The sequence below is a fragment of the Schistocerca serialis genome, chromosome 2 (genome assembly GCF_023864345.2).
Source record: "Schistocerca serialis cubense isolate TAMUIC-IGC-003099 chromosome 2, iqSchSeri2.2, whole genome shotgun sequence".
In the NCBI taxonomy this organism is placed as follows: domain Eukaryota; kingdom Metazoa; phylum Arthropoda; class Insecta; order Orthoptera; family Acrididae; genus Schistocerca; species Schistocerca serialis.
Window position 1 is genome coordinate 870501235 of NC_064639.1, and position 18155 is coordinate 870519389.

Below are 18155 nucleotides of genomic sequence, written 5' to 3' on the forward strand. Positions count from 1 at the left end.
TTACGATTTGCAGGAATTCGCACTACGTAAAACTCGCTGTTTTCTTCGGCCTGGGGTAGAAGAACCTGCAGTAAAATAATTGTTAATCTAGATGAGTATTCAGATTATACCAACTATCCAAAAGGAAAAGAAAGCCTTATCCATTACGTCGTGATGGAAGAATATTACAGCTTTTTAATAATAGCTGCAACGCCGCAATTTGGCTGTTTGTCAGTAACCAGTCTAAGTAGATACCGCCACTGTTATTGAGTCACTCTGTAACGTAGAAGATTATTCCGAGTTGTCATCTTGCATTGAAAACGTAGCTTGCCGTTGAGCCGGGGCGAGAGCAGATGGTCATCAAGCTAGCACAGCTGACGCTGGCTACTGGGCCGAGCAAGCCGTGTAGTTGCTTAACGCTGCGTGCAGCACGTCACACATACAATCTGAAGAAGTACAGTAAAAACTCGATTAACCGTCACTCTTTAAACCGTCAGTTTCTGTTAACCGTCACTGCTGAACAGCATAATAATACTGTAATAACATAATGCCCTAAGGTGCAGTGACGCGTTTACTTTGTTTATTTACTCTATTTTAGTGGGAAGTGAATGTACCCGCCCGCCGTAGAATGGTACATAAAATATGACCTTCAGTTGACGTGCTAACACATCTCCCCCTTTTCTTGTCTTTGTCTCACTTGTAAGTCAACAATCACCACTGGATCGGTTTCCAGTTGTGGCGAGAAGACTAATTGTCGCAGTGTATCTAGCGGGCTGTGCCGTGTTACGTGTTTTCCACTTGAATAAGTGTTATTGACTAATATTTTACACTAACGTATTTAGTGCAGGTGTGTGTGATACAGTGACTTGATAAAATGTCTGAAAAACGTAAACGTGTTGTTTTAGGACTTCATCAATCATAGGCTACCCCTACTTGTGACTGGGAAATCAAGAAAACATCGTCATTCAAGAATTTGAATTTGAATGCTCTCCCTGCACAATACTACGCCCAGAAGAGTGCTTGGATGGATCAATCAATTGTTTCTGACTGGTTTCACAAACAATTTGTACCTCAAGTTAGAGCACATTTGGCTGAAAAAAGTTGCCACAGAAAGCGCTATTGCTATTAGACAATGCCCCAATGCACCCTACTTGTGAAATGAAAAGTGATGACGGCAACATAACATGTCTCTTCCTTCCGGCAAACACAACTTCACTTATACAGCCCATCGACCAGGGAATCATCGGAAACATGAAACGTCGTTATAGAAAAATATTTATCGAAAGTTTGCTCTCATCTGATGAATCAACATCTGTAAAACAGTTTTGGAAGTCTTACAGTATTAAAGATGCCATTTTCAATGTTGCCAGCGCATGGAGTGATTTGTCAGTTTCAAATCTCAAGAACGGCTGGAATAAACTTTTGCCTCAACCTGGAGGTGAAGAATCGGAGGAACCTGAGTGTGTGACAGTTGACGAGATGGTCAATTTGTGCAATAATTTACAAATAAGCACAAATTTGACGTCAGAAGAAGTATCATAGTGGTTAGAGTGTGACAAAGTGGACGGGGGTTTTCAAATTTTGAGTAATGAAGTTGTTGCCAGCGTAAGTGCCACCGAAGAAGAAGAAGAAGAAGAAGGGGCTGATGAAGACGAGTGTTCAAACCATGAAGAAAAACAAACTATTAGCCATTCAGAGGCCGAAACAATGCTGTCCAAGTGTATGGAATGGTTTGAAAGTCAAGAAGAGGCTAAAGCAACGCAGGCACTACTGCTCCGAAAAATACGAAATATTGCCGCGGTGAAAGCTCGAACATCAAAAAGGCAGAAGAAATTGACTGACTATTTCCTAGCTAGATAAACTATTTCACCTGTAAGTTTATAGTGCAGTACAGTACTGTACATTACGTATTTTGCAACTTTTGTAGCTACTGTACGGATGTTTTTATCATGTAATAAATAGTTTTATTTGTTATTACAATCGTGTTTAATTTGTTTTCCCTCCGAAATACTATTATGTTACTGTGAGAGTGATATGTGTCTATACATAAAATAATTGATTGAGGTTATGTTTTGGGGGAATACAGTGTTTCTGTTATCCGTCTATTCGCTCAACCATCACGAAGATGACAGTTAATCGGGTTTCGACTGTACTATTAAATATTAATCTATCTTTTTCACAACTAGTATATGAAACTCTATGGATAATACAACCATATTGATAAAATTTCAAATCATAACTTCAATACTTTCGCAGATATGAATTTTTACTAAAACACAACAACCGTGCTGTTATTGTGAATCTGAGTTAGGGACTCTAATGTATGCATCTATAACTGCAACTGCCAACATGAGTAACGTAGAAGTAAATAATATCCTCGGAGCTCCATTCTTAAGAATCATATACAACCGTTCGCTCGACGAAAGATCCGTACCCAAAGACTGGAAAGTTGCACAGGCCACACCAATATTCAAGAAAGGTAGTAGGAGTATTCCACTAAATTACAGGCCATATCGTTAACGTCGATATGCAGAAGGATTTTAGAACATATATTGTGTTCGAACGTAATGAATGGCCTCGAAGTTGACACACAGTCAACATGGGTTTAGAAAACATCGTTCTTGTGAAACACAAGTAGCTCTTTATTCACATGAAGTGCTGAGTGCTATTGGCAAGGGATTTGAGATCGATTCGGTATTTCTGGATTTCCGGAAGGCTTTTCACACTGTACCACACAAGCGGCTCGTAGTGAAATTGCGTGCTTATGGAATATCGTCTCAGTTATGTGACTGGGTCTGTGATTTCCTGTCATAGAGGTCACAGTTCGTTGTAATTGGCGGAAAGTCATCGAGTAAAATAGAAGTGATTTCTGGCGTTCCCCAAGGTAGTGTTACAGGCCCTTTGCTGTTCCTTATCTATATAAACGATTTGGGAGACAATCTGAGCAGCCGTCTCCGGTTGTTAGCAGATGACGCTGTCGTTTATCGACTAATAAAGTCATCAGAAGATAAAAAAAAACTGCAAAACGATTTAGAAGAAATATCGGAATGGTGGGAAAAGTGGCAGTTAACACTAAATAACGAAAAGTGTGAGGTCATCCACATGAGTGGATGCGTTAAACTTCGGTTACACGATAAATCAGTCTATTCTAAAAGCCGTAAATTCAACTAAATACCTAGGTATTACAATTACAAACAATTTAAATTGGAAGGAACACACAGAAAATGTTCTGGGGAAGGCTAACCAAAGACTGCGTTTCATTGGCAGGACACTTAGAAAATGTAACAGACCTACTAAGGAGACTGCCAACACTACGCTTGTCCGTACCCTTTTGGAACACTGTTGTGCGGTGTGGGACCCTTACCAGATAGGACTGACTGAGTACATCGAAAAAGTTCAAAGAAAGGCAGCACGTTTTGAATTATCGCGAAATGTGGGAGAGAGTATCACAGAAATGATGCAGGATTTGGAATGGACATCATTAAAAGAAAGGCGTTTTTCGTTGCGACGGAATCTTCTCACGAAATTCCAATCACCAACTTTCTCCTCCGAATGCGAAGATATTTTGTTGACACAGACTTACATAGGGAGGTACGATCACAAAGATAAAATAAGGGAAATCAGAGCTCGTACGGAAAGATATAGATGTTAATTCTTCCCGCGTGCTGTACAAGATTGTAATAATAGAGAATTGTGAAGGTGGTTCGATGAACCCTCTGCCAGGCACCTAAATGTGATTTGCAGAGTATCCATGTAGATGTAGATGTATAGTATCAATTGAAACTATAACGAAGAGGATATGTTTAAGTAATATAATTTTCTGGAATTTTCTTTAGTTTCATTACATAGATTTCTAACGTAATTAAAAGTACTTTGGAAAATTGTTATTTCAACGTGTTTTGGATGTGTGAGTCTTTTGGAGAGATAGAAAGTGAGCGAATGGAGGGCATATGTAAAAGGAGACTGTGATATTTTATTAAAACTACGTAAATGTATGCATGAGAAGGTTGTTGTGCAATGGGGGAATTTGTGATGTATGTCTGAGTGAGTTGATCAGTAATTTATTTTGTGGAAAGGAATCATATTTTGTTTTCACCAAATTTTATTTAGTTTCTCCTGAAATACCGAGATTTCTAGTCTTAAGTACTTGTGGTAATCTGATTGGCTGATACTAGAAATACCGCGAGTATAGAAGTACGCGAGATGATCTGATTGACTGCTTAACATACAAGCCAATAGGAATTCAGCATTTTCCAGCTTTGAGCCTCAGCTATGAGTCGAGAGAGTCGCTCTGGTGCCGTCTTCTGGTAAATGCCTATGTTAAACTGCGCTGATTAAATTTGTTCCAAAATTAATAAATTCGCAAGTTTGATCGGTTCTCGTGTCGTTGACGAAAAGCGACTATAGTACTGAATATTTCGTGCAAATTTGAGCTTTGTGAGTGGTTTATTTTAGAACATTTTCGCGTGTGAACATTTCATGTCGTATATAAACTCTGCGTGGCGTGTTTCGTGCAGATTACGAGACAGTATGGCGAGCACTTCTTCACAAGAGGTCTACAGAACGACTGAATGTGTCAACTCACTAGCAGTCGTGGGTCAGTGACTGTTTAGGACATTAAAAATATCAGCTCGCACTAAATACCTTCTGGCTGCTTTCGGGTGTGAACTTGTAACAGAGACAGTCACTAACGTTGCATAATTGATGGCGGAATATTAAATACGGACTCGATAGCCATTTTCCGTGTTTTAGAAATGATAAACCAACTTGAAATTTTAGACATTTTTTTCAAACGAGTCATGCAACAATCCCGAACGGTCGATAGTTTAACTATCAGCTACTGCCTAGGGACTGGAGTCACGTGGCCTTTGCGTGGTAGGTATTTAGTCGAATTTTCGTCCACGCTGATTTTGTCGGCTAAACCAGTATCTCCCATCGCAGAGTTAAGGGGGAGACAACCTGAAACCTATCCAGTTAGGCGTACTGATTGTTTAAGATTAGATTAGATTAGATTTACTTTCATTCCAATTGATCCGTAGTGAGGAGGTCCTCCAGGATGTGGAACATGTCAGAAAAACAACAATACATGACAAATATTTAAACTAAAACAAATAAGCTAATGTACCATTCCACAGGTCCCAAGTGGAATGATCGTCATTTTTTAATGAACACTAAGAGTCATTTTACAAATACTATTGCACTGAATTTAAAATAAAAAAGTTTTTTATTTATTTATAAGGTAAGAAACATGTAATACAACTACTGTAATACTTATTTACAATGAACACATTACTGCACTGAAATGGTGCAGAAGTTAGATTATACTTGCACACACACACACACACACACACACACACACACACACACACACACACACACACACACACACACACACACACAAATTTTCAGTGAACACATTACTGCACTGAAATTGTGCAGAAGATATGTTGTACTTATATACAAATCAGTTGGATTTCCTCAGAAATTCATCAATGGAGTAGAAGGAGTTGGCCACCAATAAATCCTTTAGGCTTCTCTTAAACTGAATTTCATTGGTTGTTAAGCTTTTTATGGCTGCTGGCAAGTTATTGAAAATGTGTGTTCCTGAATAATGCACACCTTTTTGTACAAGACTAAGTGACTTTAAATCCTTGTGAAGATTATTCTTATTTCTAGTATTGATTCCATGAATTGAGCTATTGGTTTGAAAAAGTGATATATTTTTAATGACAAATTTCATTAAGGAATAAATATATTGGGAAGCTGTAGTTAGTATCCCTAGTTCCCTAAACAGGCTTCTGCAGGATGTTCTTGAGTTCACACCACATATAATTCTTACTGCACGTTTTTGTGCCCGGAAAACTTTAGCTTGGCTTGATGAATTACCCCAGAAAATAATCCCATATGACATTATGGAATGAAAGTAAGCATAGTATGCCAGCTTTTTCATTTTTATATCCCCTATGTCTGACAAAATTCGCATTGCAAACAGAGATTTGTTAAGACGCTTCAGCAGTTCTGTGGTGTGCTCCTCCCAGTTGAATTTATTATCAAGCTGTAATCCCAAGAATTTAACACCGTCCACTTCTTCTATCTTCTTGTCATCATATGTTAGACATATACTCTTGGGACACCCCTTACAAGTTCTGAACTGCATGTAGTGTGTTTTTTCAAAGTTTAGTGACAAAGAATTGGCTAGGAACCAGTGATTAATGTCTACAAATATTTTATTGGCTGATCTTTCTAAGACTACACTTGATTTGCTATTTATTGCAATGTTTGTATCATCAGCAAACAAAACAAACTTGGCATCTGGTAATGTTACTGATGAAAGGTCATTGATATACACAAGAAAAAGTAAGGGCCCCAAAATGGAACCTTGTGGGACCCCACATGTAATTAGTTCCCAGTTGGATGATGCCTGATAGCTTGATACATGTCTCTTTCCTAATAACACCCTTTGTTTCCTGCCAGAGATATAAGATTTGAACCATTTTGCAGCATTTCCTGTTACACTATAATATTCTAGTTTACTTAAAAGGATATTGTGATTTACACAGTCAAATGCCTTTGACAGATCACAAAATATACCAGTTGCCTGCAATTTTTTGTCTAATGAATTAAGTACATTTTCACTGTAAGTGTAGATAGCCTTCTCAATATCAGAACCTTTTAGAAATCCAAACTGTGACTTTGACAGTATGTTATTTGAGATAAGATGGTTATAAAGACGACTGTACATTACTTTTTCGAAAATTTTTGAGAATGCTGGCAACAGTGAAATTGGACGGAAATTTGATGCTATTTCTTTATCTCCCTTCTTAAACAGTGGCTTAACTTCAGCATATTTCAGCCATTCGGGAAATATTCCACTGATAAACGACTGGTTACACAGATAGCTTAATATGTTACTTAGCTCAGAATCACATTCTTTAATTAACTTTGTTGATATTTCATCATACCCACCAGATGTTTTTGATTTTAAAGATTTTATGATGGACATTATTTCTGTTGGGGTAGTGAGGGTCAAATTCATATTATGGAAGTTACTTGAAATGTCTGGTCTAAGGTAATCCATAGCAGCATCTACCGAACCTGACAACCCCATCTTCTCAGTAACAGTTATAAAATGTTTGTTAAAAAGTTCTGCAACACTATACACATCTGTCACCAATGCATCATTTACTCTTAATGCTATTTGTTCCTCTTCATGTCTGGTTCTACCGGTCTCCTCCTTCACTATATCCCATATTGTCTTTATTTTGTTATCTGATATGACTATCTTTTCCTTGTAATATATTTGCTTTGACATCCGTATTACAGTCTTTAATATTTTGCAGTATTTCTTATAATGTGCTATAGCATCAACATTGGAAATGTTTCGGATTGACAGATACAGTTTTCTTTTTGTTTTACAAGATACCCCTATTCCTCGAGTAATCCATGGCTTCTTTGTAGACTTTGCTCTAACCTTGGTAAGTTTTGGGGGAAAGCAGTGTTCAAATAAGGTAAGCACTTTATTAGCAAAAATGTTATATTTTTCATTCATGCCATGAATGAAGGATAGTGAGAGACCAACCCACCCCATCGTAACAAACATAAGATCATGTAAACTTTCAGTCAGCGTAATTGTTCTAGTTCAATTGCAACAGCAGTTACAGTAGAGAAATACACTACTTAGAAAACAGCATATACACGATAAATAATGCGGTTCATTTGTTTAATTTTCAACTACTTGTTGCTGTGGTTTACGAATCTATGCTGCTCTGAAAGGGTCCTTGTCCGTTGAAATGTTCACAGAAACATTCTCGGACTCGGACTTCTTTTTCCCGTTTTGCATCATTTGCTCTTCTTGCTCCTTACTAACATCTCCCATATTGTCTGGGAAGTAATCTAGGTGCCTGTGTAAAAAGTGAATTTTCCTCATTAAACATCCTAAAGTTTTAAACTTACTTAACATTGTAGCTCTTATAGAAACATATTCCTGGTCTTTTTTATGTCCTAAGAACTTTATAACGACTTTCTTGAATAATACCCATGATTCTTTCTCATTTAAGGTCATTGTGGATTCAAAGTTAACATCAAACATCAATTTCCTAATGTCAAGTCCGACAAAGACGCCTTCTTTTAGTTTAGCTTCTGAAAGGTGTGGAAACGTTTGGCAGAGATACTTAAAACATGGTCCATCTTTAGACAAAGCCTTTACAAACTGTTTCATTAGGCCTAAATTTATATGTATTGGTGATAGGAGTTCCTTTTTTTTGTATCTACAAGGTTTTTGCGTAGAATGTTCTTCTCATCAGGTTTTAAAGACTCCCTCACAGGCTAGTTCTTTCTGCACCAGTGTTGATCCGTAGCCCTACTGTCCCATTCACACAAGAAACATGGAAATCTGGTAAAGCTACCTGGCTGAACAAGGAACATGAATCTTACTTTTAGATCGCCATATATCATCGAACCATGAGCAAAATAGTCTATTTTATTTAGCACTATTTCTAGGCTTTCATAGCGTTATTTCATATGTACAGAATGTACAACAGGTATATATGCATACATGTCACCATTGTGTTACAAAACAGCCTTTAAACTAGTTTTGGTTGAATCAATAAACAGCCTCCAATGTTCCTTTTGTATTCAATACCAAACCCATTCATCAGACTGGGAATGTCTAAGCAGTAAACTAAATCACCTTCTTGTTGAAAAAACTTGGAAAATTGCTGCTCTCTCTCTCTGTACGCGTATATGCTGGTTACAACTGCCAATAAGTTCTTTTCTTTCAGTCTAGAGCCAAGCAATTCAGCTTTTTCTTTCGTTAAGCCCAGATCCCTAACCAAATCGAAGCTCGGTCTTAGTAAACAATTTGGGCTCTAGACTTTATGTATTGCAATGGAATTCATCACCATCTGGTTCATGTAAATCAGATTGTACATCAGAAAATACTTCTGCTGGAATACAATTTAAATCATCTGGTGATTCACGAACTGGCACATCTACACCATGCCCTACTGGTCGGATGGCAGACGGAAGGTTAGGGTAGCTTATTACCTTCTTGTTTTTTCGAATTAGGACCAGTAATATCAACACTGCAAAAGTAGCAATCATCGGAATGATTTCTTGGCTCCCTCCACATCATAGGAACAGCAAATGTAAAGGCTTTTTTCTCATTTTTGGACCATTTTCTCAGATCAACACACACATAACATACCTTATGCAGCGCCCAAGTTTTATCTTGACCATCACGTTTGGATCCAAAGTATGATAGATAAACCTTTTTCAAAAAGTCTGTAATGTTTCTTCGGTGTTTTTTAATCACAAATTCGCCACAAATATAACAAAAATTGTCAGCAAAGTTCTTACAACAACGATTAGACATTGTACTGAGCACATGTACAGGAAACAGGAAAGTGAGGTTAGGCTGACAGTGAACGAAACACCATCTGTTAACACAAAAATAGAATCGACCTTTTTTTGCCAGCAAATGTTTTTCAGCAGTGATACCAAGGTCTTCTACATTCATTACACCTCATTTTTAAATTATTTTAACTATATAAAAGCTGTTAAATTCTTTAAAAATCGCTTAATTTAATAAATTTAACTGTAAAATGTGAAGAAAAGGTGGGCGATATTTTTGTTAAGTATCATATTTGGATTTCCCACGTTAAAAAAAACATAAGAATAAGGTATTTTCCGCAAAAAAGTTTTTCCATCGTTGGCCTGTGTAATCTGCTACATTACAAGAGATCAAATTATTAGTCTTAAATGGATAAAGACATACCAAAGGGTCAGGAGCTAGGGATTACCTTTGTTGATTTTAAGAATGTCTGTGCTAGTACGTGTCGTGAATCTCTGTCTATCCTTACAGAATTTGTTTTACATCAGAAACTAATCAACCTCACTACAGTCATCATTCAAAATACGAAATCTAAACCAAGGTTCAGAAAAGGAATTCTCTGACCTTTTGAGATTGGAACTGGACTTCAACTAGGTGATGGATTGTCTCCATTAGCGTTAACTACGTGCGGGAGAAAATCATTTGCGAATGGAACAAGATATGTCCACCATCTGCTATGACTGTGAGAACGATTCTACTTAACTGTCTTGCATTTTCAGATGATTTGGTATTGTTAGCAAACAGTATCGATGGAGCAAGATTTCAGACAGAAGAAGTAGAACAGTGAATGGCAAAGATTAGATTGCAAATTTCTTTTGAGAAGACAGAAATAACGCATACCTGATGACACATCCCGTATCATAATAGGTATTTCTCAAAAAATTAAGGTGGTACAAAAGTTTAAATTTCTTCATGATTTTATAACTTGGGATGAAAGAGCATCAAGAGATAGTAGAACATTAAAACTACAACAAGCACAGAGAACTACGTGGTCAACTTACAAAAAATGGTCTCTTTAAATAAATGCTAAACTTCGGCATTATTCCTCTGTCGTTAAACTGAAGGTAAGATAAGCAACTGAAACACTATTTAAACTAAACACTCAAGCAACAGCTGACAAATTGCAGAAAGTTAACAGCACAATACTCCTAAAGATTATCAATAAAAAAACATCGAGTTAATGGTCAGTGGAGACTCTTACCCAATACGGTGTTTTACCAAGAAAGTGAAGCTATTGTTGATAGGATGCAAAAAAGACGAGTTACATTTTTTGCCCACATTCCTTACTCACTGAATACTAGGCTCCTGAACAGCTTTTTGACTACTTTTGGAAAAGTAGGGCAAAAAATATCTAGTTTAAAAAAGAACAAGTGGATCTGAATGAACTGAACATTACCAGACATCAAGTTGAACATAGATGAGAGAAGCTGCTTCTGAAGAACAAATACATACAGCTGACATTCAAAACATCACAATGGAAGAAGTATATGGTATCTGCAGAAGAACAAGCTGCCACATCACTCCAAATGAAGAGGTTTTGTGAAAGGAAGAAACTGTTGATTGCAAAAATCTAAACTTATCCATCGTAGACGCTGTAGTATGATATTTGATTATAGTGCTCCAATGAGGGTGTAAACTACATGAATAAATAATCATCGAAAAACCATTAAAAATCTCTTCTGGTACTTTCACTCTAATGGGATTTTTTGTGATGTCATTCACGTATGTAAAGTAAAGGAGTGGACCAAAAATTGAACCTTGTGGGAATCACTTTGTGATTTCTCCACAGTCGCTATAACTTACTCTCTTACCTACATTATTTGAATTATTCAGCAAAACTTTTTGTTAAGCATGGTTGAAACATATTGTGTGTAAAGCTATGAATGTTAAAAGTTACAGTAAATTTTTCTAAGAGAGTAACCTGATCTATGGCATGGATCGGGAGCTGATAGCTTGTTGGCCTGTTGTGGCCGGCAATTCGTTTCAATTTGGTGCACGGAAGATATATTAGGGCGCTCACATTATACTATGTCTAGGACACATTTTCGGAAATTCGGAATTCAGTTTGGTTTCTGTATGACACAGTCGATACATGTTAAGTTCGGGTGAGTTAGGCTTTTACACTTTCTAAAATTTACAAAGAAATGATGGCTTAATGTATTTAGTGTTACAGAAACTATCCATACCAATGCAATCAGGTGTCAAAATGTATTTTTGCACAAATATTTAAAACATGCTTGCTAATAATGTTCGTGGTTATTAACACAGTAAGCTTCAAAAACTCCAGTGACCTGCTTGTGGCCAAAAATCGCGAAGTTACTGCTGTTTGCTTGCTGACATACTACCTGCCTCATTGCCGTTTTTTTTTTTTTTCTACTCTTCCTTGTATTAAGTTAGTAAATAATTCTTGTTGATGTATTAGAAACTGAAACTGTTGAAACTGAAAATAATTTGTAGTGAATTAACTGCAGTCACTTGTAGTTACATACGTTTATTTTTCCCTGATGACATTTCAAAATACCACCATCTTCAGATGTTTATGTTTACTTACGTGTTGTGAACACTGTTTCTTTACTAACGGCATTGCAGAATTTTGCAAAGAAAATCTTCAAGACGGGTATTGTAAAATGTTGTAGGTAAAGAAACAATGTTCACGACACATAAAGAAGTGTAAACACCTGAAGATATGGTGAACATGAAAGTACTCTCAAAAACGCGAGTTTCAGAGCATAATTTGTTGGCGTGACGTGCGGGAAAGAGGTGCCATTTATATCAGTGCGTTACCCTGAATAAATGGTGTCCCAGAGATGTTGCCACAAACTTCGAGAAGTCGTAGAGGGTGTCTTGAGAAACAAATAGAGGATAAGTGCCTGTGTCCAGAAAAAATGAAATGAAATGATCGTGTGGCGTTGTTGGCCCAGAGGCTCCATCCGACGAAGTTCGGACGCCGAGTGCAACTCTTATTTCAGGTGGCGTCACATTAGGCGACTTGCGTGCCAGTGATGATACGATGATGATGATGATAACAGAACCCCAGTCCACGAGCAGAGGAAATCTCGAACTCAGCCGGGAGTCGAACTCGGGCACACTGCATTGTACACAAACACATTAATACTCAGATAAGCAAACAGACAGAAACGTCATCCAATGACGCTACAGAACATCCGAGTTATAGACGCCGGTGTCTGCCATTAGGTTCTAGGCGCTTCAGCCCAGAACCGCACTGCTGCTACGGTCGCAGGTTCGAATCCTGCCTTGGGCTTGGATGTGTGTGAAGTCCTTAGGTTAGTTAGGTTTAAGTAGCTCTAAGTCTAGGGGACTGATGACCTCAGATGTTAAGTCCCATAGTGCTTAGAGCCATTTTGTCTGCCATTAGGCCACCCCCTTCGGCAGCAAACGAGACTTCGTATGCTGATGGACCAAATGCGGAATGCCTCTGTGTTGTTTGTTATTCAGTGACCGCAACTGAATGCCACGATCACCAGTGGAGAAGATGTAGACAGCTGCTGGGTAGACAGGCCTTGTCTCCTTTGAAAGCGGTGGTCTCTTGCATCGGTGGATGACGGTTTCGGATATGGGGTTCCATCTGCAGTTTATTTTTGTTGCGTTTACCGAGAAACATTTGAAATTTTAGAGGGTTCCAGGAGAAAAACAAACTGCAGAGGAATCCCATGTATGAAACCGTCATCCACTGAGGAAACAAAGTATCACATTCCCAGGACACAAGGCCTTTCTACACAACAGCTAGCTCCATCTTCTGCAGTGGCGACAGTAACAATTAGTTGCGTTCACAAAATAATGAATAACATTGTGAGACGTTCCGTCCATCAGTGTACAAAGTCACATTCACTGCTGAAGGCGCCAGAGCCTATAATTTCGACACTGTGAAGCTGTGTTGAATGACGTTTCTGGAGATGGGTTCCTGTCCTCGATTCGATCCTCAAAGCACCCTCTAGAACCCCTCTAAGTTTGTCAGAACATTTCTGGGACACCCTGTACATTAATGTTACATAATAGTTTTGACTTTATGCGCTAGGAGCGCTGCTGTTGCATCACATGACAAGCCACCCTGCGAGCTTAAGTAAGTATGTGAATCAGGCCCACAGGTCACCGGATGTTGCCCATGCCTGAGCTATGCAATGGAACGGCTTGGCAAAAATCAGGAAACATAGCAATTAGCGATATTTTATTATTTAAGCTTGTAATACTTGGTGAGTGAGAGAAACTCTGCCACAAGACTCTACAGTGTGGTGACCTCGTGCCCCACAGTGCAAGACCCGCTGTGTTGAGCCCAGGATGGGGCAGCTCGGATGGCGGAGCGCGCCACCCAGTGCCTGCCTGACCTGTCTGACGGCGGCCTCGACGGTGATTCCCCTGGAGTCGAGCAGCCCCTGCATCTCTGCCGCCAGCCTGCGCTGATCCGCATCCGGCTCGCCCTCTGGCCGGGGCGCCACCAGCTGCCGCAGCCTCTCCAGGCCCTGCCACACCTCCGCCTCCGTCATATTGCTCTCCCTGGACCTGCCAAAGGTCACAGATGTATGCAGGACACTGCACCGCCAACCTAATTACAACATGGAGCAACCGGTACCAGCTACTCTGTCCGAGTTTTGTGGATATTGCTACAGCTTATAACTTTTGCTAAATTCCAAATATCCTACACCCCTAATTCTATGGCTAAGGAATGAGTAAGTAAGTGCAATTAACATAGATAAAATACAATATAGACAAATTGTATGGAGACGACAAGCTCCGAGTGTATATTACCGTAGTTAACAACATTGCAAAGCAATTACTTTTTTTTTTTTTCAGTATTTCCCCCGACAGAATAGAAGGCATGATCCATGATGAAATTCTTCAGTTTGGACTTGAATGTGTGAGGATTACTGCTAAGATTAAATTCTTGTTGTAGTGAAATGTTTCTTTTTATGTGTAAATAAATTTTAGCCCGAAAACTAAAATACTTTGTGTAAACCTACGTAAGAAACGCTGTATTTCTGTATTAATTCTGTGTATCGTCTTTAATTGGCTTATGATTTAAAATTGTAATTAATTCTTAAATGTGAGAGAGTACACAGTTGTTAAAATTAGCGAAAGAGACCAACTGTATTTTTGAATTGGCAAATAATGCAGCAGACGCAGCGCAAGCGGCGTCAACAATCAAATTTTATGCGATCACCCTCGCCAGAGAGGTGTGCGGCGAAGTCTCTCGAACATTTTTCCACGCAAGAGGCTTTCAGAGCGGGAAGTTACTGAGGAAAAATGACAGTCAAGTTGCCTTCCGTTGTCTGTATGTATACAGGGTGTTTGGGGAGGAATGTCAATATTTTAAACAGTGGTAGTACAAGTAATTCTGAAAAAAAATATGTTATAAGAACATAGGTCCGCAAATGCTTTCTTTAGGGGGGTATGGGTACTGAAAGGAACTTTAATTCTGCACAACTGATGTGCACAACATGAACATATATGCAATACAACTGGACCGTAATGTGATTTTCTTGCAAACAATGCACGGGTACCTGCCACGTTTACACTATCCAACGTAGGATGTATTATGGTCATGTGGTGTACGTAGTACAATCACCTGTTGTTTGCGTAGTTGTGCCGTGTAAGCCGTATTCTGCAGTGTACCGGCGACGGATGGGTTAGCTGTGTAATGTACGGTGTTAACTGTGTTCTTACAAGCGCTGGTAACATGCCACACGTCTAATGAAGTTCAAATGGCTCTGAGCACTATGGGACTTAACATCTGTGATCATCAGTCCCCTAGAACTTAGAACTACTTAAACCTAACTAACCTAAGGACATCACACACATCCATGCCTGAGGCAGGAATCGAACCTGCGACCGTAGCGGTCACGCGGTTCCAGACTGAAGCGCCTAGAACCGTACGGACACACCGGCCGGCACTAATGAGGAATACGCAGATATGGTGTATGTTTATGGCTTCCACGACGGTAGTGCTACCGCTGCAAGAGAAGGATACCACAGGCGCTTTCCGACTCGACGATTACCTGATCTCAGGGAGTTTACCAAAGTGTTTATCACTTTGCGTGCAACAAGCCCTTTTCCAAGTAGATATTTTTCATCCGAGCGTGCACGTCAACAAATTTTGCAAGAACAGGAAGAAATTATCGCAAGTGTTGAGCGAAGTCCCAGTACGAGCATACGAAGAATGTCCCTGAGTATGAATGTCCCATGTCCGCAGCTCGTGGTCGTGCGGTAGCGTTCTCCCGGGTTCGATTCCCGGCGGGGTCAGGGATTTTCTCTGCATCGTGATGACTGAGTGTTGTGTGCTGTCCTTAGGTTAGTTAGGTTTAAGTAGTTCTAAGTTGTAGGGGACTGATGGCCATAGATGTTGAGTCCCATAGTGCTCAGAGCCATTTGAACCATGAATGTCCCACAGACACGTGTATGGGAAATATTACGTGCGGAAAACCTATATCCATTTCACATACAGCGTGTCCAAAATCTCCCCGTTGGCGACAATGCCCAACGACTTCAATTCTGTCACTGGGTAATTGAGAACAGTCATTTGCTTCCATACATACTATACACTGACGAAGCCCAGTTTTCACGACATGGAATAAACAACACACGCAATAATCATCGATGGTCACGGGAAAACACACGCTTCAGTGGATAGTAATTTCCAAGTTCGTTTTGCCATAAATGTTTGGTACGGCATGATCAGTAACCTTCTGATAGGTCCATTTATTATCAATCAGCGATTAACGGGGACAGGAACCTGAATTTTTTTTTAAATTTATTTGTGGAACTATTGGAAGACGGTCCTTTAGCCAAGCGAACTGGAATGTACTTTCAACATGACGGTGCCCCTCCACATGTTACCTTACGTGTGAGGGACCGTCTCAACTGCACCTACGCTAATCGCTGGATTGGCCGTGGCGGTGCTATTAGCTGGCCTCCAAGATCACCTGACCTCACACCTTTAAATTTCTGTGGACTGCTTCGTCGCAGCATGGACGCTGGTGAATTGATTAGGAACCAACCACAGGCAACTGAACAAGCAACACAACACGTTATCGCTAGAGCGCAAAAGTGCATTGACGTTCATGGTGGGATATTCGAACCCGTTCTGTGAACTGTAAAACATCTGTACGATAAGTGTTAAGGCCATTTGTAAAAGACGAGATACATCTTTTTCAACTGAATATGTGTAACATGCATGCTGCAATTCATTATGTACTAAATGCGAAGCAAATAAACATTAGGTAAAAATGTGTAACATAACTGTGCTTCTCTGTAACATTGTTTTCAAGAAAATCACGTTACAGTCCAGTTGTATTGCTTATACGTTCACGTTATGCACATCAGTTTTGCAGAATTACAGTTCCTTTCAATACCCACACCTCCCTAACGAAGCATTTGCGAACCTATGTTAACATAACATTTTTTGTTCAAAATTACTTATACCATCACTGTGTAAAATATTGACCTTTCCTCCCCAAACGCCCTGTAGAAACACGAGCGGCGTCTGGCTCTCTCTCTCTCTCTCTCTCTCTCCCTCCCTCCCTCCTGAGGCTCGCTCTCTACTGATGTCTCCGCTCTTGTCGATCACTCTCTCTCTTAATAATCGCTCCCTCGAATAATTTTGCAAAAGGCAGTTGTACTTGAAAGATATTTTCAAGGTGTGTAAAGTACTTACCTATGTAAAAATATCGTCAATATATGAATAATTGTTATTGTTTACCAATGTTTCATTTCAACTACATTAACCCTGCCTGCCAACCGTTTTATGTTTCAGCTAGGAGAACATACCGTTTTCTGGCCGCTGCCGAACATCACTGATGTTCGAACTTGTAGCAGCCACTCGTGTGTCCCTGAGATCTTTTAAGCCGATCTGTAACGCAGTTTCCGGGCAGCATTTCTGTGCATAACGCGTAATATTAATGATCGGCATACGGCCAACAAAAGATGTGCGCGGTCAGTTCACTCCACGGTATCAAAGCAGGTCAGAAAAAATCTGGAATTATTAATTTTCTCTCTCTTAGTGGTAAATTTATCTGTGCCGCGTGATAATTTAAACTTATCATTTTATTACCTTGCTGCTTCTTTTAATGAACGGCACTCCAGTTAATTTCCTCATATCAACATTTATTTTCCAGTTACCACTAAAGGGCGCCACTTAAAATAGAGAAAACTATCTTTTTTAAAATAATAATTCCGTAGCGTGTTTAACATGGACGCACACCTTACTGCACAAGAGTCAGAGAGGTGTGACGCAAATGCAAACTGCATTCCTGCCTAGTATTAACTCAGTGGTAGCTGTTGATTATTGGGATTAAGCTCATATTGTCAACAACAAACGACATTAAAGAAAATAAGTATTGAAAGGCCAGTGTCAGAGTTCCCATAGCCTGGAAAGGGGTCGACAAGGAGTTCGCGAACTTACACCACATACTGCACGAACTGCTCGTCTCAGAGCCAAAAATACCCTTTGCGAATCGGAAGAGTTGCTCCAGAATACAATGCTGTATCTCATGAGCGAATGGAAGCAAGTAAAGTAAACAAATTTTCGTAGCAGGTAATGTTCTAATGGTGAATACAGCACCATTCAGTTTTTGAACAAGACACTGAACATGGGCTTTCCATGACAGTTTACACCTAGAAAGTTAAAATGTTCAGATTCATTAATCGTATGTCGACTCTGTGTAATCAGAATGTCACTTTTAGCTGAATTGTGTGATAGAAACTGTAAAAACCGTGTGTTATTGTGATTTAGCATCAATTTCTTTCCGACGAGGGTTGCCCTGAAAGTAATGCA

General features: G+C 39.4%; 1 protein-coding gene across 1 annotated transcript in view; it reads right to left on the reverse strand.

Annotated features, from left to right (window-relative positions):
• The window catches only part of LOC126456482 (sodium channel protein Nach-like), a 286210-nt gene that overhangs the window by 148683 nt on the left and 119372 nt on the right, over window positions 1-18155 (reverse strand). The window contains exon 5 of the mRNA XM_050092232.1: window positions 13714-13888. Within this exon, the coding sequence (XP_049948189.1) occupies window positions 13714-13888 (175 nt within the window). The remainder of the gene's footprint in view (window positions 1-13713; window positions 13889-18155) is intronic.